At 40.7% G+C, this 27,667-nt stretch overlaps 2 protein-coding genes across 2 annotated transcripts in view; one reads left to right on the forward strand and one right to left on the reverse strand.

Annotated features, from left to right (window-relative positions):
• The window catches only part of ldb1b (LIM-domain binding 1b), a 31,370-nt gene extending 23,946 nt beyond the window's left edge, over positions 1-7,424 (reverse strand). Inside the window, exon 1 of the mRNA XM_086082559.1 lies at positions 6,987-7,424. Within this exon, the coding sequence (XP_085938685.1) occupies positions 6,987-7,014 (28 nt within the window). The 5' untranslated portion in view covers positions 7,015-7,424. The remainder of the gene's footprint in view (positions 1-6,986) is intronic.
• Positions 7,425-15,300: 7,876 nt separating this feature from the next.
• LOC147170125 (uncharacterized) lies at positions 15,301-27,665 on the forward strand. The gene is made up of 11 exons (XM_086082509.1): positions 15,301-15,414; positions 17,952-18,050; positions 18,158-18,319; positions 20,904-22,266; positions 22,356-22,409; positions 24,265-24,910; positions 24,981-25,178; positions 25,406-25,466; positions 25,554-25,675; positions 25,756-25,907; positions 26,978-27,665. Exons 1-11 carry the CDS (start codon positions 15,319-15,321, stop codon positions 27,073-27,075), a joined length of 3,051 nt encoding a protein of 1,016 aa, XP_085938635.1. The 5' UTR covers positions 15,301-15,318; the 3' UTR covers positions 27,076-27,665.
• The last annotated feature ends 2 nt before the right edge of the window (positions 27,666-27,667 follow it).

Here is a 27,667-nt window from a genome sequence, read left to right on the forward strand (position 1 = left end):
GTCAACAGGAAACTGAACGTCTGCCTCAGTTCTGATAACAACCATCACATTTGCCCTCCTTCCGCACTCGTCTTAAGTCAGCTGACTACTCCAAATGGATGTTTTCTGCATTAAGTACACATTTTGCTTTCTTTATTTTGTACAACATTATGATGAAATACCGTGATTTGTCTCATGGGGTACAGTATTTTACTCATTGTCTCAACATTATGTGCCCAGTGATTGACCGGTGACCAGTCCAGGTTGTTGTGCACTTTTAGGAATAGACCTCAGCTTTTTGCACCCTGAACAGGATTGATTGGAAACTACTTCAGGGTGCACCCTGTCTTTCACCTAAAGTCAATAGGGGAAGACTTTAAGCTCACCCGTGACCCTACAAGCACAATAGAAAATGGAAGAATGCAGGCATATTGCTCTACTTTGCAGATTAAAACTTTAATTACAGTGTAGTTTTCAATTCCTTTTGTAAAATATTTAATGATTTAAAAAAATCCATGCTTACAAGTTAAGACAACTTTTACTCAGTCAAGAATAGTATTTTGCTGATATGACTATCTTACATAAATACAGAGGGGATTTTTTTTTTTTTTTTTTTTTTTTACAAATGAGCATTACAGCCTAATGATGTGTAACAATGATGCTGCGGGGAATGATGGGTGGGCGGCGTGGGAAGAAATTATGTATTTGTAGCAAGGTTCATTCACACGACTTTTGGTGTGCATGCAAGTGTGAATAAAATTAGTAATGTTAGTAATACTAGTAATAGTAAGACTGCTACTACTGCTACTAACTAGGGACGTTCAATTGGCCTACAATGGCAGTTAGAGTACAACTCAAATTGTACACTTGTACTTCTGATATGAACATTTTAACAAAAAAAAATAAACAATGATTTTAAAGAAATACCTATACATATATCTCAATGTGGCATTTCCCTTAAAATTACATGAAATTAATTACAATATTCTATTCTTCCGATTTCTAATTCTTAGTTCCTGATCGTGAAACGGCCAAAAGAAGATAGCCTAACAAATACCAGTACCTTGAAATAAGGCCAGATATCGGCCCAATACCGCTACTCGTCCATCCCTACTACTATTACTACTATTTATTACATAGCACCTGTCGAAACAAAGCAAACAATTGAGCTTAAAGTTCAATAAACTGAATTACATAAATAATTGTTTTATAAATAAATACATAAATAGCACTGGGGGGGATATAGGGGGAAAAAATTACAAAAAACAGCACCACTGAAAGAATGCCATACGATAAAAGTGACTCTCAATAAATCAATAAGTTTGCCAGCAGTACAGTATACAGTATATGTGCCCTTTGATTGACCATGGGGCCCATTCCAGGGTCTTGTCTGCCTTTTTACCCACTTCCAGCTGGGATAGGCTCCAGCTACCCATGACCACAAACAGGATCAGCAATAAATAAACTCTTTCATCACTGCAACCTGCAGGGAAGACTAGTGGCTTAACACTGTCAAGAGGCCGAGCGTGTCTGTCTGTCGGACCTTTGGTAGCAGTGCCCTCTTGTGGCCGTATTGTATAAGTGTGTTTCACCCTAACTAGAATAGCCTCTCATTTCCCCGCTCTCCAACTACATGCGTAGGATTTCAGGTGAGCACCGACAAACCACCATAATAAAGTAAATGGCACGTGTGTCACTGTCACATGTCAGTGCATGCCAGTAGTGAACTTAAGGCAGCCTGTGATAGACTAATCAAACCAACCAGCCACAACATTAGGACCACTTTCTCATTCTCACTATAATTCTAACAAGATCTGTAACAAAGTTTTTGTTTTTGCAAAGACAACAATTCTGAATTCTCAATGTGGTTTGAAAGCAAAAGTCAAAGCAGAATATTTGATAAAGCTAATGTGTTGGCTACTGCATTGTATGTGTGCAAAAGGTTATAAGGTTGTGGTAGGTGAGTACACCACAACTGTATTTAAATTTAAAGAAAAAAAAGAAGAAGCCGATGAGGTTGCTCACTGATCGTCGTCGTTATCCATCATTGTCAGTGTTCTTCCCTCACACTAGCAGGAGGCCTAGTGTGTGTGTGTGTGTGTGTGTGTGTGTGTGTGTGTGTGTGTGTGTGTGTGTGTGTGTGTGTGTGTGTGTGTGTGTGATTGTGTGCGTGCGCGCATGTGTGCGTGCGTCTCACAGAGACTGGAGTCAGCTGACAGCTATGTGAGGGGATGTGACAGTGGCCTGATGCTGCGTTCTCTGTTCTCTGGGAGCCATTTTGTCTGTCTCTGATCTCGAGTCAGGTCTACCCCCCGCCACACACCCACCCTCCTCCAGCCAATCACGTCAGCGCTCAGCCTTGCAGAAAACATAGAAACAGTCTGATTTCTCTCAGTCTCAACCTCCCTGCCCCCCTCCCTCCCCACACCTCCTGCACCCCCGCAGCCTTCATCTCCTATTTGCTCCTCATCCCTCTTACTTCTCCCTCCTCCGTCACCCTCTCCTGTTTTCTCTTATCTCAGCCCTCCCTCTAACTCTTCCCGTTCGCAAATCACATCTTTCTACTCTCGCTTTCTTTTTTTTCCCTTCATAATCCTCCCTCCCTCCTCTCCAGGCTCTCTTGTTGTGCAACGCGTTTCCAAACAGCTAAGCCTTTGTGCCTTTTTGTCTCTTGCCATTTCAGCCAGGCTGCAGTCTTTACTCATTTTCCTCCAATCAGGGACACCATGTGACTCCCTGCATGAGAGGGCACAGTCCCTCCCACCCCTTCTCTCTCTCTCTCTCTCTCTCTCTCTCTCTCTCTCTCTCTCTCTCTCTCTCTCTCTCTCTCTCTCTCTCTCTCTCTTACCCTCTCCCCTCACCTTGCCAACAAGCCAGGCAACATACGCTAGCAATCAGGGGCATCAAAAAGAAAAGAGGAGGATGAAAAAGGTGAAGGGGGACAAATAAAGTTGAGAAAAATGAGTGAGTTTACAGCGTCGAAGGGGGAGGGGGGATCATTTCATGTAATTATCCAAGCATCTGCGAGTTCAGAAACAATAAGACATCCTCTCTTTCTCTTGTCACAGCTTGGACCACATCCCCACACATTCTGCTCCAGTGTTGATGTCATCCACATGCTGGGGCACATGCTGTGTGTACATCCACATGCACACACACACACTCCAGTACAAACGCTGAGCCCACACAAGAAGGAGGGGAGGACCCTTTTGCTGTTAAACATGGCACTGGAATGTAAACAAGCCAGAAGGGGAGACAGAGCGGGGACCAACTATTGGGCGACTGCAGTTTGATCATTTCTGCCACAGCAAACGCGGCATTTGGTGAAACTAGCCATTGGTTGGGCTTTGTTGGACTCACAAAGTGGAAGTGTCGCATTTAAATTAGGGGTGGCCATTTGACTAGATGTCCTTAATCGACTGTGGCTAAAATTCACAAACACTTCATTAAATGGAACTGTGATGTTGTGACCAGTCCAGGATGTACCACATCTCTCACTCAATGCCAGTTGGGATCAGCTACTATGGATGGATGGATTAATACATTAATTATTATTTAATGGCATGGCTGAATCTATTTGAATGTTCTGAGCTCCAGTTTTGATGCCTGCCTTGTTTTAAGCAAAAATAATGTTGTCATATGAGGTCTGGATGCTTTTCGCTCCCATTTTTTTATGAGATGTGCTCAAAAACAAAAGTTTTGTGTTTATATTTTTGTTGAGTTTAGATGATGTCATGTTGTTCTTCTCTGGACCACAAACTAAATCAACAGTCGCAGTGCACATCTAGTTCAGGGTCACAGGGAGGTAGAGCCTATCAAACCTGACATCAGGTGAGTCAAACCTCAGAACTGTAAGTTAATGACAAATGTGAATTACAGATAAAAAAAATTTTTTATCACGACATTACTTTAAAAGAAAACTTGACTCGAGCCATTTTCAGCTGTAAAAAGTTAGTATTTTGTCCAAAATGAATTTGATAAGTACATTTATTTGTATATAATTAATACATTTAAAAACTAATTTTTCTCCTTGCTGTCGACTAAAGATGATATCACCTGTGCTGAGGAAGTAGGTAGCCTAACGACCAATCATGGCTCACCTTTTCTGGGTTTGATCAGCTAACTGAGTTGACAGCAAGCGGAAAATTTTGTTTTTAAAGTTATTAATTGTATACAAATAAATGTAGGTATCAAATTTATTTTGGACAAATTACTAACTTTTTACTGCTGGAATGGCTCAATGAGTCAAGTAGGCTATCCCTTTAACTGCTGAATGCAGAACATTGATTTTCAAATCACTACTGCCACCTGAAGCCAAAACATTATACTACACCCCCCCCCCCTTCTTCACGTACACAATGTGCACATGACATCACCTCCACAGACAGAGGGCAGGAAATTCGAACCTGATTCCAGTCTGAAAACTATTGCTCAGAGGTTTGCAGGAGTATACCCATTGAACAGCTAAAGTATTAATCTATTGATTGGAAAATGATCAAATAAAAAGTTAAAGATATTTTACATAGAGCAATTTTAATGAGTGTCTGTAATAAGTTGCTATGTGAATGGAAATCAAATACATAATATGCGTTGGAAAGAAACGATTTGAAGCACTGTTGAAAACAAAATGAGAGCAAAAAGGGAGGTTCGCCACAGGGCAGTCATAAGTATTTTTGGAAATTTCCATGACCATGTTGATTAAGTATGCAATCTGACCGCAAGATAGCTAAGGACCTATTCTAAACAAGAGCTCCGGCCTCGGCTGTGCAAGCTTGTTTAACGGCTGAAGTGGCAGCACTATTTGCCTTGCGAAGCACAGGGCCCAGAGATTGGAAACACACGTGCAGGTTTAATCACACAGAGGCTTAATCACACCACCAGACACATTTCTGCATCTACTGCATCTCCCCAACAATGCTTGGCTATTTGTTCATCCATTGGGATGATGAAGCATTGTCTCTGAACTTGGCTGCCCCTTCTGAAGCGGCTGCCTCTCGAATAACTTACCAGTTAAATAGTTTCCAAACCACAAAACATGAGAGTATTTACTGTTTGGATCCTTCTCATGATTAAAGTCTGTGGCTGGCCGCACGTCTCATCCAGGCTGTTGACCACCGCAGCCACTGTGGTCTGTTAGTCAGGGGGGGGGAAGAGAGGCCATGTCAGGGTGATACTGCACCCTCCAAAAGACTGAAAACACACTGACTTGCACTCCCCCGCGGCTGAATATTGCATGACAGTACAAGTAATATGTAGTAATACGTTTTCAGCTACAGGATTATATTTCATGTCTACACGTGCTATGAGCAGTGGGACATAAATCGCGCTAACACTTAATAATATATTGCCCAGGGCGCACCAGCACAGGGTTTATTTCTAGACCTTGATTCCTCTTTTCTTCCCTAGCATGTGTGATTAGAGTCAATAAAAATGAGTGGAGTTATCTGTTTGCTGTCAGACTCTCCGAACCCAAGTACAACCATATGTAGCCTGCAGGGAGTCCCTCATCCTACAAAGACAGTGGACATATCACACACTTTCCAATATAGTACTTTAATATGATGGATATTCCATCCACCAAAAGTTGCTGTCTGTGACTGAACTGTGGGAACCAAGCAGCTCTTACTTAATTAAAAAACTAAAAGAAGAAAAACATAAAAATAGGCAAAAAGCAACACTGAAATTGTTTTTTTTTAAAATCCCGCCACATTGTTTTTAGGCAAAAGCAAAGACGACACGAAACCTAAATCCATGGATTAACAGCAACAAGTGTGCAATGTTTCAACACAGGTATGCACATTAATACAATATGATGGATACTCCTTCCACCAAGTTACTGTCTGTGACTGAACTCCCACAAACCAACCAGCTATTACTTAATGAAACACATTAAAATAGGTTAGAAGCAATCATCTGAAACTATTTTTTTTAATTCTCACATTGTTCTAGGCTTAACAAGGAGCATAAAGAACTTAATGCATGATTAAACAACATACAAATGCCTGTTTTTGAGTGTTGACATTTTCGTACACGGTCAGGTATGCATGCACTGACCTCTTTCATGACCTCGGGGAAGAAAGGAATTCTGGGTATAAACTAAGCCATTTTGCAAAGTAATACAAGAAAGTTGTGAGGACTGTTGTAAAAACGTTCGCCACATTACACAAAATGTGACTGTAAATGATAGAGCCAAGATAAAGATGATTGTTTTTCACTGCAAACATTAACTGAAATATGCATGCCTTATGCTAATTACCCACCCCACCATCAATAAATAAATAAATTAATTAAAACTTCAGGGAAAGCCTGGGCAAGGCTGTCTAGGCCGATGAGCTGCTGAAGGCCAAACAAATGCAGTGAATCATCCATGTGATCTTTTTGTACATGCATCTTCAAATAATAGAAATGCAAGCAGTCTTGATTTAACCGAGCAGAGCCAATCTTGCAGTCGGTGACCTTTGACCTCTAACAGCACATTCAGCTTTCTTACCGCATTCTCTCGGGTTTGTAATACATGTCAAAATACTTCATCTATTCCAACCTCAGAAAAACTCACTCAGAAATGATTATTATCAACAACAACTGGCCGAGGCACAATGGAGGAATATTAGCGGCACCATAGCAACAACTTTTGGCTGTGTGAGTGTGTGTGTCACAAACATCTGTTCATAATCAATCTCGTAACTCCAACAACATCCTGCAAAAAGTTACATTGGAGATCAAAGTAAAAAAAGCAGCAGATATGTGTTGACCCATCTTTTCTGTTCCTCCTCTCAGGCCAGCACATAAGGCAACATCCCATGAGCCTTTGCAAACTCAGCCCAGGGCCCGAGGGCGCCCGGCTCCCTGTTCGTCTGTGCCTCAGTCACGCCACAGCAGGAACAGCACTCTCCAACTCAAAATACATCAACAAATGATGTGGAAAAGTCAGCGACCGACAATGGCAGCGGTGGCAGTCGCAGCTGTCATCAACGGCGAGCATCACCACATCCACGGCGGCTACTTACCGGGACACGCGCAGCCGCCCACCGACATCTTCTCACATGTCTGGTGGGAATCCGATGAGAATGACGGTGTTGGCTCTGTTATCCCTGCTCTCTTCCTCTCCTCTTTCCTGTCTCTCACCAGTCACTGCTGCCGCTCACATGAGCGTCTGTTTTCCCCACGGTTCACACACATATATACACACACATACACACACACACGCACACACGCACGCACACACACAACCGGGGAGCAGAGAGAGATGGAGGGAGAGTGTGAAGGGAGGACAAGAGAGTGACAAAAAGCAACAGACAAGAAGAGGTTAAAAAGAGAGCCTGCACTCACACACGCACGCACACACACCCACACATACACACACAGACACAAAGGATCAGATTCTCTCAGTAGTAAGAGAGCACTGTGGATGTGTGTGTGAGTGTGCGAATGTTATATAGAGTGAGCAGAATTCAGTCCTGCCTCTGCTCTGCCCTCATCAGCCCTGCAAATTACAGCTCAGGTGGGAGGAGAGAAGGAGAGAGAGGGAGGGAATGAGGCCGAGTGCCAGAGCGTGTACGTGTGTATATGGTGTGTGTATAGTCTGCATGTGAGCGTGTCAAAGTGACCTGAAAGATTTGAGCGAAAACAACCATGTGATGTAGGTCCTTCCCCCCCCCCCCTTTAAATATGTCGCGAGTGTGCTGTTTCAATGACATGTGCAAGAAAGGTCACACGCATGTTCCCTTCACATGATCTTCGGGGAATCTAGTGACGTGCAAGTGTGTGTTTGTTTGTGTATGTGCTGCAGCCGTCTGAGTGGCTTGTTACCATCTAGCAAAGGTCTGCTACACGGCAGGGAGGGTAGGGGGAGGCAAAAAAGGGGGAGGAGCACAGGGAGGTGGGGGCGATTGACGCGCCTCAGCTCTTTCCTTTCTCTCTCTCTCTCTCCCTCTCTGTCATCTCCCTTTCTCGCTCCGTTAGTCTTTCTGTCTGCAGTATGTCACACAGTGTTGCTCTCTCACTTCACTCATCGTTTTTTCTCTCTCCTCCTCCGCCATTTATCTCCTTCACTCGCTGCCGCTCTTTTCCCTCCCACTGTTTGTAATCTGTCTCCTATCACTATGGCATTTGTGTCTCCCAGATATAGATGCGCAGCTTTGCATGTGCTAGTCCAGCTGTGTGAAAAGTTCGCAATTGTTGAACCAGGTAATTACATGACACAAAATGAGTGCTTCACAATTTCGTCTGCTCCTGTCTATAGTTTGAAATGTCAGAAAGTCACATGAAGGAATCCAACTAAATTAGCATACAAATGAGGATAAGCGGTTCAGCAAATGAATGAATGAATGATTACTTCCAAGTTACGACCATCTCAATCACCAGACCTCAAAGCCATTTAAAACCTGTGGAGGGGGCTAAAGAAGAGAGTGCAGAGGAGAGGACCTAAGGCGGTGGATGATTTTGAAAGATTGTCATTGAACAAAGTGGAATGGTCGAAGATCGCTCTTTCTGTATTCTCCCATCTTGTGAACTATTACAGGAAAAGAATAGGTGCTGTTTTGCTGGCAAACGGGGGTTGTATTACTGTATGTACTGAATTAACATCAGGGCTGCTAATAATTGTGACGTACAATAATTATTCCATAATGTGGGATTTTTTTCTGAATACATGCACTTGAAATAAATAAAGGTTAGATTTTCCTCTTTTTAAAGGGGAAGCCACCCCCCAAAAAATATTGACAAAAATATGTATTATGTAGCCCCACTAGTCTAAATAAAGTATTCTGTTTAATATTGCATTAGTGGAATATGAGTTAAGCAGCAAAATCCAGCCGTTTTTATCAATATCGGAAGGCAACCATTTTGCCCCTGTTGTCAAGTGAAAATGACCTCACAGTTGCTCAGGTCTCAGGTAACAACCAATCACAGCGCAGCTTCAGAAAACAGGTGAGCTGTGATTTGTTGTTCCCTGAGCCCTGAACAACTGTGATGTCATCTTCAGTCGACAGCAAGTGACAAAACGGCCGCCCCCTGAGATGGATAAAAATGGGTGGATTATGCTGCAAAACTCATATTCCACAAATGTAATATTAATCAGAATGCCATGTTTAGACTAGTGAGGTCACATATAATATTATTGGCAAGAAATGTTTACGTTTGACTTCCCCTTTAGTCCAATATAAAATTTATATTAAATATTAGGATAAAATAATAACATAGAAATAGAAAATGATACATTAGAAGTTAATAAGACAGTGAATATAGTCATATATGTACGTCATACACATTGAGCATTTGAAAGTCAGAGAGCATGTTAAAAAAAAATATTTGTGATATTGTTGACGCAGTGGAATTGCAGTGCATATACTTGTAATTGTCCTCTCTTATTCTCAACTAAGGTAACTAAAATATTGGAAACATCTTTTGATATGATGCAATGCAGTTCTACACCACCACAAACGACAATAATAAACTCTTTATATCCTGTTAAAGGGATACTTAACACAAATTGACACACAAAGCATTAACATCATAAGTTAATAATTCTTGACACAGCTTTTGTATTTCACCACATCAGATTGTGCATGTGTATGAAATGATGTGAATGTGAGCGCATACGTCAGAGAAAGGAGGTCACATATCTAAGCAGTCTTATCATTGTCCACTGTTTGCTTCCAAATTCGTATCACAGACAGGTTCTTGCTTTACATGCAAAGAAGAACATAAGTCTGCATAGATCACCTCCCCCATGTTTTTTCTTTTTCTCTCTTTTTTTAAGAGACTTGCTCTTTGTCTCCCTTGCTCTCATCCTCACCCTCGTCTCATTAGGCAGTATCTCATTTTGAGGAGGGGAGTGTTAAGCCAATCAGAGAGTGGAAGAAAGAGCAAGGGAAGGAGGGAGATGGCGAGCGACGGAGAGGCTGCGGAAGGGAGAGGGCAAAGATGGAGTGAACGAGAGATGGAGGAAATGCAAGGGTGAGGGAGGGAGAATAAATAGCTCTAGCACACTCGTCCCCCATTACCCCGGGAGGGCACTGTCGCCATGGCAATGTGGCAGAAAAAGGATAGCACAAGCATGATCAGCTTCTCAACGACCACATACACACACATTTGCCAGTAAAAATTGTCATCTGCCCACATAAACTGTTTCTTCAGACGCCTTTGACAAGTTCATAGAATCTTATGTACATGACCGAGAGCAGCTGCTCTACTAACATAACTCATATACAAGCGCATCAAACCACATTGTAAAATTTACTGATGGACTGTCAAAAGACCCAGTAATAAAGACAAATAACAGTCAATCGATGCCACAGAAAGTGTAAAAGACAGAGTAAGCACAGAGCAAGAGGGGAAGAAAAGACTAGAGTACAATGATAAAGGAGAGCAGTGGAAAAAGATAAGAGTATCATAGTTGCCAAACATGTACTTCCCTTATCCAAGTTTCATTTAGACAATTGTTCACCTTACACACTTGCTCTATTGTTTGCTGCGTTTTATTCTGTGCTTGGATGTACTGTATGTTCATTGAATTATATATATTGGGCAGATTAACTATTAGTGTGCTATTGGATATGAATTGTTGCGGATATTAAAACAACAACAAAAAGTCTACACACCCCTGTTCAAATGGCAGGTTTTTGTGAAATAAAAAATGAGACCAAAATAAATAATTTCTAAACTTTTTTCCACTATTGATTTAACTAACCTACAATGTAACCATGTCCAACTCAAGAAAGCAAAAGTAAAAATAAAAAATAATAATTGAGATAACACCCTATTATAACTAGGGTTGTGGTTGTCTTCAGAATTAACCATGTTAAATATCCACCATTGAAAATGCCTTTGTTAAACCCCATATAAATTTCTGATGTTCCATTTTTTTGTTTTTGTTTTAATGTTCAAAATTATCTCCACCTTGACAAAGGCTGACCCCCCCCCCCCCACACACACACACACACACACCTCAAATAATGATGCTACCACCATGCTTCAAATAGAGCCCAAAAGTTCAATTTAGGTATCAGTGGACCATGAGACGTTTTCCCTCATGTAATTTGAGAGACTTCAAGTGTGTTTTTGCAAAATGTATTAGTGCTTGGATGTTGCTCTTTGCAAGAAAAGGCTTCCATCTTGACACCCTACCCCACATCCCAGACATATGAAAAAAACTGGAAATTGTTGTCACGTCTATTAAAATGCCAGTACTTGCCAGAAATTCCTGCAGCTTCAGTGTTAGTTATTACGTCTGCCTCTTGGTAGCCTCCTTGACGGGTGTCCAGTTATTAGTGATGTCACCGCTGTGCCATATTTTCTGTCGTCACTGTGTTCCATGGTATGCCTTGTAAATTATCACTGTAAAAAAAGGGGGAGTAATATTTACTTGAAAAAAAAACGTGTGACCTTTTTTCACTCTGAAATTTGAAGTAAATTTTACAAGGAGAGTTTCAAATACATTTTACCCAAAAAAATGGGGGGAAAAAGTTGCTAAAGAATTGAGGAACAAACTCATGAACTTCAGCTTGGGAGACCACCTAAGCCATGCCACTCATACTTTTTATCGTTATAATGCATTATTTTCTGGTGTGTCCAAAATTAGACCAAAAAGTGGTTGTAGGTAGAAGGATTCCACCTGAAACCAGCAATATACTAACACACAGTAGGAGTGGCATGATGTAGGTAGGAGGTGATAGAGTGGCTGTCACCCAAGATGAAGGTTGTGGTTCATCCTCAACCCTTGAGTAGCTTTTATTTTAAATAAACTGGTAACAGGTACTCAAAACCTTCCATGTAAAATGTACTTATAATTTTTGAGTGAAAAAAACTTTTTCTAAGTAAATATTACTCATTGGGTGTTTTTTTTTTTTTGTTTTTTTTTTTTACAGTGTACTCATCTGCTGACTGATACCTTTAAAAAATAAAATAAAAAAAAGACACACATTTGTTGTGTGCTCGCTTAAGTTGAGAATAAAAAAATGTCATGAAAAAATACTAAAACAGGTTAATTTTATTTAATCAGTTAATCAGAAGCACTTATTAATTGAAAATAAAACAGTGTCACATTTAATATGAGTTGGAATGCTATTGGTTAATTCTCAACACAGCCACATGTCCAGTTATAAGAGGATGTGCACAATTGTGCAACCATACTAAGTGCAATGCATCCTCTGTTGAAAATATTTTTATTTTTCAATTGTGTTGTACAGGTTATCTGTCACATTAAGGTGGAATAAGTTTGGGAAAAAATTATCTTGGTTTTGTGTTTTTATAATATTAAAAAAAGGCATTTGAACCAAGTGAATTAAAAAACATTTTTTTTTATATCCACTGCATAAACATTTCCAAAAATGTCATGTAACAACCAGTAATATTAATCTTTATCGGCATATGCGGCATATTCATAACAAATGCAAACCACAGCTGTATTCCCACTGCTAAGATAAACGAGTCATCAATGACTCAGTCATTATGTTGGAACATTTTTATATGTGCACCTGCTACATAAACAACACTGTTACATCATTTCAATTACAGAAAAAAAGGTCTGCAAAGTCAAGTTAAATAGCTTTTTATTGCTTTACATGTTGCGTTTTACAATTATACATTCAGTTTAAGGATGCACTGATGCCGCAAACTCTTACGTAATGTGAAATGAGCATCTTGTTTCTTTTTGGTCTTCGCTCTTCTGTAACCATGCTGTGTTTGTATGTAAGTAAGTGAACGTGTGCACCTTCGAATCCCCTCCGTCTTTACATCATCTCTGCCTTCATCATTTCTTAGTCTTTCTTTCTCTATTAACCAAAGCCCACTTCTTCTGTGTTTCTCTCAGACTTTTAATTATTTTCAATAGATGTTCTCTGTGCCACGAGGGACGGCATTCTTCTTCTCTGCTGTGAAAGCAAAGGGACTTGAGGCAAAGATGAGTCCAATGAGGACAGCAGAGGCACAACTCCTTCACCAAGTAACGTTTGTGTCGTGCTCTCCCTCCAGAGAAGGTGTCAAGTGAAAGATCAGAGTGTTTTTGCAGGTCACTGAACTACACACATATATTTCATGAAGTTTTTGAGGGTGTGTGTGGGGGGGGGCATACATAACAGAACATATAGAGTGTGTCAAACCAGCTCACATACCTCTTTGGAGGTCAAGAGTGAGGCGTTGAGAAGCATGATGGGAAATAAACAGGCTTTTACTCATTGTGCTTGTCCCCAAAGCACTTTGGGAAAGTGGCCATTTGTGAATTACTGTGTATTTGATTGTCATACAAAAACACTGGTCCCAGTAGGGTAAATAAATACAGTATGTGACTGTGGAGTGGGTATTGATGTGGTTGTTTTTGGTGTTGAATGCTGCAGTAAGGTGACCCACTTACACTGAATTGCCCCTCCTCAACACAAGTCTCCACATACTCCTGAACATACTGCACCCGCAGGAGACTGACGGAGGCTTTGGCCCCATTTCAGACGGGAATGTGTTTCAAGATGTGTGGTGTATGTGCATGTGTGGGTGTATGAGTGAGAGCTCGGGGAGGAACAGTAGCAGAGGAATTTAAGGGTTTAAATGACAAAACAACAGCAAATAAAAACATACCAAGTTGAAGAAAAATATCACCTTCAAATTCTTCTTTTGCTGATTTCTCAATCCTGCCATTCAGCAATTAATTTAAACATTGGGGCAAATTAAAAACAATCTACAACTTGATCTGGATTGGCACCAAATTTGAATGGCTATTTACTGAGCCCATTCAAACTGGAATGTAAAATTGGTTATGCAGTTTTTGTGTACAGTAATTCTAAACAAACAACAATGAAATCCTAGATGGTGAGGCATACAACAAGCAACCCATCAGAAAACAATAAGACGAAGCTTGTACACCAGGTTATACAAGTGGTTCACGTGACTTTATTTCATTTCCTATTAATCTTGCACAGCCATTGACTCTGTAAACCGGCATGACATTCAGAAGAAAGGTCAATCCCTTGCTGGTATGCAAGAGATAACAGGCCAGACACATGCATCATCCTCTATGAAAAACGTGGAGATAATACAAGATAACAGCACAAGTACAAGGAGCCAATGAACCTCACTTTGTTATGCATTGCACTTGCTATGTACTGTATTCACTATCTCATTGGTATTTTCTATGGATAGGTGGCTAGGGCAATCAGCTCATGAACAAACACAACTTTTGAGAGCTAATATTGTAATAGAAAGGAGTGCCAGCAGACTGTAAGGGTATACGTCAAATACTACCATCTAGTGGATAAACTAAGAACCACCCATATTAGAAGCACTGAACTTTAATGTACAGGTAGAGCTTACTTTAAAATAGCCTCTATATGTTGTGTTGGCATTTTGCAACTTGCTGTCGACTGAAAGTGACATCATAGTGCCTTTGAGCTCAGGTAACAACCAATCATGCTTTAGCTATTGTTGTGTGTTCTGCAATAATCAATGAAAAAAACAAAAATAAAAATAAACAATCATGCTCTTTTCTAATACCTGTTTCTAAATGTCCAATTACGAAAAGAGACATGGACCATCTGTTTCATCGCTTTTATTTAAGTATTATTATTTATTTAAGTGTGTGTGTGTGTATATATATGGACAGACTCTAAAATGCACTCAGGTACAAATTTAAAAATTGTATGTGTTTTTTTTTTTTTTACTGGCAATTAAAACATACAGAGCCACTTTTGATAAGAGTAGAAAACTCGGGAGGGATCGCTGCACACTAGTGTACTGCTGTTCTTACTTTCAGAATGCCGTGATCGGAATAAAAAAGTTAGAGCTCATTCAAGTAAACTATTTAACGCTTTTGACTTTCAATTTCCGTTGCTTTATATGAAAAAAGTAACAAGCCTTTTGACAAAGTAAGGATTAGACAGAACAGATATCTGATTTAAAATATATAGGGAATAAAATAATGAATACTCAAGCAAAGAACAGATGCCGCAAATAAAATAGATTTGTCTCACGCCCAATTCAGTCACTCTGTCTTCTGCATTTTCATTAATAGTATGTACCTTTGGTGAAACTGTGGTTTTGTCAATTGAACGCTAGATGTCGCTTCGGCGCAATCAAAGTCGCTTGCATTCGAGAAGATCGTATTTGGTTAATTTAATATTCCTAACAAAGATGCAAATATACCAGCTACTATTAAACGTTGTCATAAACGGGCCAACATGATGAAACAAAAAAAATCACGAACCAACTATGGCAATGCGAGTAGAAAAGAATATCCGACCTAGGATCTGATTGCATGTCTTTTCCAAATCTGCTATGAGTCCCAAACTGGTCCCAGGTCAGCCCCTCTGTTCGCTCGCTGCCGGTGACCACGTGTCCACTGCCAAGTCGACCATGTGGAGCAGAAAGATGGCGGCTCAGTGGAGGCCCATAGATGAGGCTTTAAATGCCGGCAACGTGGAATTTCTGAGCACCAGAAGCCCCTACCAGGTATCGCTTTCGCCAATTAAGCTACTAAGCGTATGAAGTAGGACTTAGGAGAGATTTTTCGGGCTCGTAGAGGGGGTTGTTTCATCGGCACATGTGCGCGTGGCGACACGTGGCTGAGACTAGGCTTGTTAGCAGGTTAGCGATCAACTGTTTGCTAGACCTCGAACAGGCTTTTTGGCCCTCAAAAGCACGGAAACAGCTGTCTGTCACGTATAATCAACACTCAGGCTATACTGCTCTAGTCTTCCTTCCTGCAACTGGAATTAGCAATGGCGTGCTGAAAGCGTAGTAGTGTAGCATTTCATTATTGCACTAATTCAACTCGGTGCTGATCACTATCCGTATCCACAGAATCAGACACATTGTACAGTTTTTCGTTTAAGAGACTAACGACATTGAAGAGACATTTCGTGTCCTTTTTGAACACGTGAATGTGTTTTATTTCAACCCCTTTCCACTGTTTTCATATTGGTAATTATTTAGCGGACCAGAAAGTTTTTTTTGTGTGTTAGTTGGTTCGCCATTCTGGTTTATAATTTCCAGTGCCACTTGTTATTATTGCTTACTGATTACAAATACCTGTAGTTTGTCAAATGTGACTATTTCCCCCCTGACATTAGCTGTCATATCACTTATGATTCACAAAATTCTACAGCAAATTGTATCGGATTGACACATCAATTTATGCAATGCAGTATTATGCAATATATTATACTGTGCTACTATGATTTAGTAATCAAATCCCTGAAATATTTTCTGAATCTTGAGTGTTTAAGTTTAAGATAAGTTTAGATCCCTAAACATATAATTTCAAACTTATGTCATAGCACTAGCCTTAAAAACACTCTAAAATTAGTGATGTAATTTTGGAAAAACATGATTAGGTGAGGTTTTTTTATTTTTATGAAATTGTCCAAACTTTTTTTTTTTTGTTTTTGTTTACAACAATGATATGTTCTTTGCAGCCCCACAAGTCTATTCACAGTATTTTGATTAATATTGCGTTTGTGGAATATGAATTTAGCAGCAAAATCCACCCGCTTTTTATCCATTTTAGGTGGTGGCGAATGTTGCCACTTTTTATCAAGTAAAATTGACATCTCAGTGCCAACAAGCTCAGCTTGTGAATGTTTTTTGTTTTGTTACATGTACTCAAATACATAAACACGCACACATAGAAACATGGTCTCCCAGGCGGGGAAGCAAACCCACGCCAACCTGCATCGTAGGCAAATGACGGTACCACTCCGCCACGTGGAACCCGCTCAGCTTGTGAATGTCTAATGGCCAAACTCAGAAAACAGGTGAGCCGTGATTGGTCATTACCTGAGCCCTTAGGCACCGCAATGTCATTTTCAGTCGACAGCAAGTGACAAAATGGGCGCTCCCTTGAGATGGATTAAAGTGGTTGGATTTTGCTGCCTAATTCATATTCCACAAATGCAATATTAATCAGAATACCTTTAGACTAGTGGGGGTACACTCATACAGCAATGTTATTGTGAAAACTTTTTTTTTTATTACAATAAATCGACATAGTATATGACCTTCTGTACCATTGCTTCAAGAACATTTCCCAATTTGAACCTTTTAAAATTTTGGTTGAGTACCCCTTAATATAATAAAAGATCTTCTTTACCGGAAAGAAATACTTCAAACTTTTTTTCTAAATGCAGAAGTTGGTTGCGCAAAACCATTATTATCCAACAACAAATTTATCACTAGTGAAAATGCTGAGTGGCTAGTGATGTGGTTGAATTTAGCTATTTATGCAATTTTAAAGGTGGCTAGAAACTCCGGGAAACCACTAGCCACAGTGGCTGGTGAGCAAAAAAAGTGCACACCACACACATATCTCATTCTCAACTTACAATTGAGTCTCCTCCCCAAACCACGTTTTTGGTAGTAAAGACTGATGTGGGAGAGTCAGCATGGTGCCATTGCATCAAAACTGACAGAAAATACAATGGTGAAGAAAGAGTAGTAGAAAAAGAAATGTACAAAAAAAATTAACATGCTGATGGAAATTGTAGGGCTGTGACAACCCGAAACACCACGTGTTGATGAAATGATTGCATTGAGTCCGAGAGCAGCAGGGAAGAACTAAGGATGCTAATACAGAGAAAAAAATTATGATCCATGCTATAGAGCATGCTACTATCTCAAAAACTGTCCAATAGGGGGCAGAAATTGACCTATTAATTGTATACCAGCTGGCAATCTAACCAAGAGGAAGAAGAAATCATAGAATAAATTGGTTAATTGTTATGCTGTAACTACGTTGCAATTTCAATCCCCTCTCCTTGTCTTTGTTTTTTTTTATTGTGGAAAATGTTCTTCCACAAATACAACCAATTATATTTCTGTCTAGCAACAGACAGTGCAAGCTTCAAAGCTTCAGGTCACTTCCGAACTTGCTTTTGTTCTGTTCCATCTCACAATATTGTAGAGTTCGAATTTGGTGTAGATCACACATCCTTTGCAATTGGAAATATTAAAAAGGTTTATAATTATTATTTTTTTGTCCATGTCTGTAGATCGGCCCATGTGGAAGCAACATGGGTGGGGAGGACGCACAGTCCAGTATGGAACATTCCATCTTGGCCATTTTTGAGGACTCCACTGTTTCATCAGAGGTCAGAGTGCAAGTCACAAATGGCAGTAGCTCTGAGAAATCGTCTTGTGTTCATGTGCCCTTGCTAAAAATATATGAACCAAAACAGGTTTTGTTTACCCATTACAGGACACAAGGCAAGCGGTGGAAGACAACGAGACTTTGCTGTCGGCTCTAACTCAGATGTTAGAATGTGTGGAGGATGACGTCGGCAGCACTCTTTCTCCCTTTGACACCCTGCCAGATACCAAGCTCCTCAACTGTCAGGAGTTTGGTAACAGCATGACTACAGTAAGACAAGTGCAACTATTATTTTTGCTTTCCATCATTAAATCATTCAGTAAGTAATTGCCCCTCCAAACTGACGTAATTAATTACTGCATTGGACAAATACTTTCTATGAAAACTACCGGTACTCCAAATTGTTGATGGTGTTTTGTTGCAGCACCCGAATCGTGGTCCTAAAAGCACGCCAAGAAATGCAACCGAACACAACTGAAAACTACTCAGATGTGTGCGAGGTTCTGCAACTCGTTTTCATGAGTTTCTGACCATCTGCATCACTAGTTTGGCTGTGATTCCAAATGCTGAATTGCACGTGAATGGTGTCGCAAAAGCAGAGGTGTTGACAACGGTCAATCATAATGACCAGTTCTATCTAAAGTTGTCATTATCTGAAATTGGAGCCCATCTCGTAATTGGCAAATGATGGATATTGGGTGAAAATTATTGGGTTGTTATATTTGCCTAAAGGGGAAGTCTACCCAAAGAATTTCAATAAAATAATATGTTTAATTCAGCCCCACTAGTCTATAAATACGACATTTTGATTAATATTGTGTTTGTGGAATATGAATGAAGCAGCAAAATCCACCCGTTTTTATCCATTTTAGGGGGCGGCCATTTTGCTACTTGGTGTCGACTGAAAATGACATCACATTAACTCAGGGCTCAGCTTTCGAATGTCACATAACCAATTTAGAAAACAGATGAGCTGTGATTGGTCGTTACCTGAGCCCTAACTAACTGTGAGGTAATTTTCCGTCCACAGCAAGTAGCAACATGGCCTAAGATGGATAAAAACGGATGGATTTTGTTGCTTAATTCATATTCCACAAACACAATATTAATCAAAATGCTGTGGTTTGGGTGTTGGGGCGCATAACAAATTCTGACGCTGACTGTCCCTTTAATTGTTTAAGGTCACAAAGTGGAAAAAAAAGATGTTGCTTTAATAAATGTTTAAACTGTCACAACTGTGTTGTAGTGTTGCACGGAGTACCAGTACCGTACCTCGATGTTGTGGCGTCAAAAACGGCTTGGTATAATTTTTTCTTAATATTATTTATTTATTTATTTTAAAAAATTAATACGAGACAGCCCGCCAACTCTGTTTTAAAGGCAGGTACACATACATGCATGGCTGCTTGTCTAGAGATATGTGGAAAACGCCTTAAGTAAGCGACACGCCTCTTTCAGCGTGTGTGCGAGAGGGCGCAGGAAGATGGCTTCACGCACTGAAGCGCTCGCTGGACGTGCACTCCTGGTTGAGAAGTATGACGCGCATATTAAGGCTCCACGGGAGCGCGCAAGCAGAGTGGAAGCCACGCGACAGCATTGGCATTGCCTACGCATGTTTTCAATAAACACGTGAAGAACACACGTGTGGTTTTCAATTTTCAGTTTTGGAAACGTTTTGTAACAAAAGCAAATTTTTTTCGCGGAAAAGCAGAAGAAAAAGCAGCAATCATTCCTGCAGTGGACTCAAGGTGCGTTTAATGGACAGGCACACCGTAGGAAATCACAGTTATGCATTGAAAAGGCTCAGACGACTAACAGAGCAACAGTCACAGGTTGTGACGCATTTTTGACACTTCCCTTAAAAATAAGGGGAGTGTGAATTATTTTGTTCCCAGTTTGTAGTATTTGATTACGCATTTGACTAATTGGGAGCGGAATGGAGAAGAGCAGAGACATGAACGCACACTCAAGCAACGTTACATTGAGTCATTGGAGTGTCACTGTGTTGCCAATATTTAAAATGGATGACATCAAATGCATTTAAATACAGTACTTCAAGAATATGGCATGCAATGTGAAAGCACATACAGTATAAACATAAATATATACAGTATGTACATAAATTAACATGTATACATCCCAACATTTTTAATTAATAAAAAAATATATAATTTGAAGTTCTTTTGTCAGTTTAAGTGTTGCTGCTTTTGCTGATGTTTTAGAGTTTTGTCGAGGTACCATTTCAGTACCGGTATCCAGGTATTTTATGCTGGTATAGTATCGAAGTCAAAATTTTGGTTTCGTGCCAACACTACTGTGTTGAATAGATGAATGAACTCCGTCTTGATAAATCACGTAATGTTTACATTGATCTCCACATGTCCTGTGCATGTAGCACAGCTGATCTGATTAACGTAGTGGAATATGTAAACGTTAACGGCAGATGGGAATTGGTCACGTCACATGTAAACAGGTGATCACAGATCATTCGGAACGACAAAAAAAAAAGTCTTCATGTAAACTCGGATATTGCTATCAGCTTCTCAAAGATCTTTGGATGCACCCTGGAGAAATTTGCAAAGGATGCGGGATCAACATCTAGAAACATAACAAGGTTTAAAAATATCCTTTTGTCATTATGAAAACGTATGTTGGGCTTCATCCACAGTTATTCTTTCTTCTTTTTGTAAATAGCTAAGGCGGCCAGCGCAATCCGCTTTTCCTTGAGAATCGCGCCATGCTGTTTGTTGTTTAATCAAATAATAGAGTTAGCGCAAAATGTTGTTTCCCTGTAACATTGCCAGCGACCAGATTCGTCAAAACATTTGTACTCTATATGTCCATCTCTCTATAGGATAAAATAGCCTTTGCCGCCAAACTTCGACCGAGAGCCAAGAACGACACAAGAAAAAGAGACAAGAGCAAAGTAGCCCGACTTCAGCCGGTGTTCCGACAACAGAGTCGGACATTGTTTCCGGGTCCAAATAAGAAAGCAGATACTGAAGTGAATGTCTTCACTTCCTCTTCTCTGGTCAACCTGGTGAAACTCATGCACCCCTATTGCCTTAAGATGCATGTGGAGGAAGAGGAGAAGAGCCATCAGAGCACAGATGGACCATCGCAATCGCCATGGGAGGAAGTACAGAAGAAAAACACAATGTTTTCTCAGGGAGAAATATGGAAATATGAGAAGCCAACAGGAGACAGCGATGAAGATATAAATGTTGTATCCGACGATGATGATACACCCCTGAAAGAGACACAGGAGGACAAAGAGGACGTTGCAAATACAGATAGTACACTGCAGAAAGGTGCATTGTTCACTAGCAAATCATCCAGTTGTCTGTTCCTCAGGGCAAAGAAAAGAGTCAGTTTTGGCCCTGTTCAAGTGGCTTCATTTGATCAGTCTGTGGAAGCTGAATTCAACGAGAAGACTCCCTCCAGCGTTGCCTCTGGAGATACACCCGAGGGTCCAGTATTTGTAGGCCCATCTATATCATTAGAAATTAATAACGTGGCTGAGGATTCACTGCCAAAATGTAAAGTCAAAGCCAAATCCCTAAGCCTCCAAGAGTACAGACAGCTACGACAGAAAAGGCAACCTCGGCTGGAGAAAAAGAGGAGTAACACAACCAAGTGGCCTTCTGTTCCCCAGCGCCCCAAAGAACTGACCCCCATTCTCTGTTCACATGGGCAGAGCCAAAACCTCTGTGAGGTAAAGATTTCACCCCATCTGAAGTCCACAAACAGTACTTATCCACCCCAAAAAGCTACTTGCAGGACATCATGTCGTCAACCTTCTGAACCAGGAGAGAAGAAGCCATTGTTTGCTGGTAGGCATTGCAGATTCAAATCTCTTCAAATTGAATCCAAACGCACGTCACTTGATGGCTCAAAGTCCGATTCCGAGCGCACCAGCACTCCAGTTAAAAGAGCTGCAAGCAAGAAAAGCACATTCAAAAATCCAACACTGCTCAGCACTGATCCCCCGAACCCTGTCATCATTCGCTTGCCTGTTAGCCAGATGGCCACCCCAGCAAATTGTCACTCTTCACCGGTGTCCAGTGCTGAACCTCACCCAAGTCAAGAAGCGGAGGGCCAATTCCCAATTACGCCTCAAACAACACCACAAAACCTCACGCTAGTGCCAAAGATTTCTCAGCCAGAAAGTCCACATTCAGGCACGTGTGACGAGCAAAGTGCTGCAGTTGAGTCAGGTACACAACAAACACACATAAGACTTTTACAAATTATTATCCACACACAAACAGGTTGTTGACGTTGCTGTCTGTTTACTCTGTTTAAGGGATTGAAGCCTGTGATCTTACCAGCTTGTTGGAGCGGTTTGAGGAGAAACAAGGTGATTCGCCGGCATGTAATGTTTTTGTTGTAAAGATATTCAGTCATTTTGGTTTTCCTTGTGTCATTTGACTGATTGACAGCATATGATGCCACATTTTGCACCGTTGGTCTTAAGAGAGAGTATTACCAAAAGTGAAATCCATTGACGTGTTTTTCAGTATCTAATCAGTATCTTATTAACATTTTACGCAATTATACTGCGTAAAGTGTTACCAGTGACTAATGAAGAGTCTAGAAAAAAACAAATGTGGAGGTGCGGTGAATAAGATAAAGAGACAAAGACTAGTCATGTCTCTTTACACTCCACATCAAAACTGACACTTTTAAGCAGCCAGCGACACCCTTGAACTCTATGAACCTGGAAACATATATAACAGGCACTCTCTTGGAACCCGGAAACATGTATAACTCTTGCCCCTCCCTTAAACACGCAGAATAGGGCACTGCCTAAATGTGACCTCTGGTCTAATGTAGTTTGTAGACTGTAAAGGGATGTTTGTATGTTGATGTTTTGTAAATTTTACACAACACAGATTGATAACATAGCTGCCAAATTTGAAGGAATAATATATATATTTTTTTAAATTAAGTACTGTGTATATATAATAAGGCTTATGGTGCAAACCTTATAAGTCAGGAAAAAAAAGAGTTTTATCGCTTTGTCACAGCAGTTCAGTATTAAATTGTTCTCTTTCTTAACACATTTTCAGCACTTCAGGCTAGGATTATCATAATACAAAAATTTCTAACTATATCAATACTCAGAGAAGAAAAAAAAAAAGACAAACACTTTAAAAATGCCTAGATTTTTTTTTTAAATTAACATAACCACAAATAATCAATCAAATAGAGTTATTAATAACCAGAAAATAAAAAATAAATAACAATCACTTTTTCACATCAATAAATTATAAATAACACAAAAGAAAGAATACCTCATACAAAAATTGACACAATGACAATTTTGGTTGTCTGAGGTAAAAACACACATGGGAAAGGTGGCTAACTATACAAGTAAACAACAATCAGAACAATATTTTGAGGTAGTAAACTACACACAAAAATAAACCATCAGTAAAAATGAGCATCAAATGCTGTAGTAGCATTTAGCTACACCCTTGTTAAAAGGCTAAAATTGAAAAGTGCATATATCTATTACAGCATACAAGGATTTAGAAAGTGCACTTTATTCTACGAATGACTGTCTTAAGTTGCCATCTCACTGGTCTGAATTTTCTTTGCTGTTGGAAGATTTTTTGCAAAAAAAGATAAGCATGTCATTGTGCCCCTCTGTGAGTCTTGCCGTTGCAAATGAGCACCGTTGTACTAAATACACGCTCTGAGGCACAACTTGAAGCAGCAATACACAAGTACACATTCACTGAGCTTAAAGCTAACAGAGGGCCCGCGGCTAATGGCTAATAACAAAACAACATTCACTAAGCATAAAGCTAACCGTGGTAGCATCTTGCTATTTCTTGTCAACCAAGACTGGCTGGTTTGGCCCTCGTGCCGCCGCACTGGCCATACATAGCAGCAACGTAGCTCAGCAAGCGAGGTCGTGGTGTGGGCTCTCCTGGCTGCCGGAGGCTGTCTGCCGAGTTGGCTGCGCTGCTGTCGTATCGATACCATGACAAATTAGTATTGTATCCGGATATGACGTGTAAGGATTGATACTTTTCACAACCCTACTTCAGACATATTTAATGTATTTAGAAACAAATCAAGAAAATGACTAAATAAACAAGCACATTTGTCAAGAGCATTACTCGCATAGCCCCTAATTGTGAACTCCCTCAGTATGATATTTGTGTATCTGCACACATGACCTGTTGTGGTTGTCTCCCTTTCAGCTGAAGAAGGTGAGCCGGCTATCTTTTCAAACGTGTTACCTCCAAATCTGCACGAAGACTCAGAAAGGACCTCTACGCTAATGCAGACCTCCACTAAGGAACACAAACCTGACAGAACTTTGTACTCGCTAAGACCAAAAAGCAACGAAAATGATGTTGAGCAGTCGGAACACGTTACCCCTGAGCCCGTCGGCACCGAAGTCATTCTCGACACTGAAGAAGTTGTCATAAGGCGGAAAACGACGCCATCCAAGGGGGTCCAGATCATTGATCCTCGCCCTCTACCGTCCAGGAAGACAAACGGTTCAGAGCTCGCAGCACCTGCTCACATATGTTCATTGGTGTTCGCGGATCACGATTACTGCGCGCCTGTGGATTCTTTGCATACAAGAGCTCCTCCTCTTCTCAAGAACACTCGTGAAATGGAGGAGAAATGTGACTCTCCCATCAGGGCTGATGAACACCAGTCAAGCTCATCCACATGCACAGATCCAGCTCCGCCGTGTACCCCACTTACACCTCCACCCAGCCCTCCAAGCAGAGGACGAGAGAAGAGGAGATACCTGAGAAGATCCCGCCTCTCGGACAGCTTTCGTTCGTCTTCATCGTCTTCCAGCTCGGAATCCCGCTCTCCAAAAAGGCGAAGGTAGTCATGTTTATGCCCTCTCAGCATTTTTGCATTCACCTGTAATTTGCATTCGTATATGTGCGCACAGGTCCCATCACGAGCGTTCTCGAAGCAGGTCTTGGTCTTCGTCCCCTTCTCGCTCCGCCTCCCGTTCGCCACCTCGGCGGCGAAAACTGTCTTGCGCGCGTTTAAGACGTAACAGATCGAGGTCCCAATCCTGGTCTCGCTCGCGGTCACCGTCACCTTCCTCGCCAGCTTTTCATACTCGCAGGAGAAACGTTTGCAGGTGAGTCTGCACATGAAGGGCGTTCAATAATGCAATAGTGATGAAAATCGAATGCTACCTTGACGCTCAAGTTGAATTTATTACATGACCGTGCATGTATTTGCTTGTCTATCAAACACATTTTCACCATATAAATGAATTGAAATGCCATTAATCCATCACAGTCACCCCCAAAAAAAAATTTACATTTATTTATCACTGAAATGTAATCTGTAATCCATGTGCAGAGAGTCCTGGAAGCTCAAGAGGAGGGAGCACAAGGCGAGGCTTCAGAAGCTGAAAGCCATAGTAAGTCCAACCGTTGTCATATCAGCTGGTGTCTTAGTCATTGTTGTCCAACACGTGCTAAGTTGCATCTAACATCATTTGCCGAAGGATGAGCGCAGAGTTGTGTACGTCGGCCGCATCCGCAGATCCATGACGCACGAAGAACTGAGAGAGCGCTTCTCTCATTTTGGAGAAGTCGAATGTGTGTCGCTGCACTTTAGAGAAAAAGGGTAAGTCCACCAAAAACGTTGGCTGTGCACTGTGAGCGCGTATCGTGAAGTACTGAAATGATTGCGTTTGCTTCCTAAAGTGACCATTATGGCTTTGTCACGTTCTACCACATGGATGATGCATTTGCGGCCATCGACAACGGTGGAAAACTAAGAAAGCCCGATGAGCTGCCCTTCGACATCTGCTTTGGAGGAAGAAGACAGTTTTGCAATACAGACTATGCCGATCTAGGTGAGAGTGTAACCACGTGCCAGGTACAGTGGAACCTCAATTCGTTTATAGGCGCTGCTTGGATTTCAGAGCTACATTTGTCATCGGGAATAGTGGAAATAAAAAAACGAATAGTAATTTAAGCAATATCATTCCGCAAGTCAATACTAATTTCCTGTTAAAATTTTAATGCGATCCTCTATTGACTTTATCATTAGTTTTATAAACAAAGCACGTTTTGTATTTAAATAGACAAAAGCGTGTAATTCTTGTTGTTGTGCGTTTAGTTTTCCAGTCAACTCCAACTGGGGTGTCGTGCTCAGGGACGACAACATCACGAACATACAACACAAGCAACATTGGGCAACCACGCATCACATTTAAATGACTTATGCACCGTGCGGCTGTTGGATGTCGCTGGGGTTGCCACATAATGGCCTTTTCCACCTAATTAAGGCTCGTTTATGATGTATTTACCCAGGTTTTCTCCTTGTATTCTAATGGAGACAACCTGACACCCTTGAACAAAAATTAACTGCGTTGAAAACGGTTCATTGGCCCCAGAATGAGCTCATTCATAGAAACGTTCATGAAGCAAATACAATTCAATTCACATTCGTCCAAAACGTTCATGAACTCATTAAGGTACGACAATGCGTCTCAGTGGGGGGTTCAGTGTATTATGCCCTAATGACAGTAGAACTGTCTTAAAACAAAAGAGCCAAGGTGTGCTGCTAAGGTGAGTCACCTCACCGTTCTCATTTGCAAGCATTCTAAAGTGTCACACAAGTCTAACCAATGTAAATGATAAAACACAAAGGGGCGAAAGAATTGAGACTGCTGAAGTTATGTCATGTCGCGGCTGCATGCTCCAAATTTCTGTGTACAAAAAAATTTCTGTGTAAAAAAAAATCCATAAATGATACTGTGTAATATACGACTTCAAGGGCATTCAAGTTGAGAGGTTCCACTGTACTGTATGTTTTTTCCAGAAAGCGTGCTGGCTGTTATCATCAACTCGTTCTTAGCTTACAGACAGTTTGAACCCGTACCCTGGATCGCTGAACATGTTCTGAAACTGTGTCCCGCAGATGCAAAAATGGATGCGGAGGCATCTCCAACCAAGAGCAGGCTTCGGGAACTTGACTTTGATTCGTTACTGAAACAAGCCCAAAGAGGACTGATGTAGCACTGCGGAGGAGATGAGAGAAGAAGAGAGAAAGCCAGAAACCTCAACTTTTTGCTCGCATTTATGTAGCAAACTTTTGTGTTTACTTACGTGTGATTCCCACCACCCCCACTACCCGAACAGGGATTCTCCTGTGAGCTTCATGGCTGGAGAGGCACTGATATTAGGTAGGTTTTAAAAAGAAGGCTTATATTTGCCTTTAAATGAGTTGCCAGACATTTAAAAAAAAATGTTTACAGAAATATATCAGCACTCTTTTCACATGTGTATTTGGCCATAAGAATTTTAATAACTAAGTGAGCATACATTTAATTTAGGTCAAAATGGAAATCAATATGGCGCGCACAACAGAACGAAAGTGGAAAAGAATTTAATGTAATTACAGTATTGTTTTGTGTTTTTTTGCTCTTCACGTGCTGGCTTGCCTCTGCCGCCCGCACGTCCCTACCCCTGTTTAAGCTCTTGTTTTGGTTGTAGTACTCATGTCACGTTTACCACAGCATGCAATTGCAGAACTGTTAAAAATTTGTTACATTCCTTAACAGAAAACGTTTATATGTAAAAACAAATAAAGCAATTGTTAACCTCAAGA

The sequence above is a fragment of the Leptonotus elevatus genome, chromosome 8 (assembly GCF_054856555.1).
Source record: "Leptonotus elevatus isolate MCC_2025b chromosome 8, RoL_Lele_1.0, whole genome shotgun sequence".
Taxonomy (NCBI): Eukaryota; Metazoa; Chordata; class Actinopteri; order Syngnathiformes; family Syngnathidae; genus Leptonotus; species Leptonotus elevatus.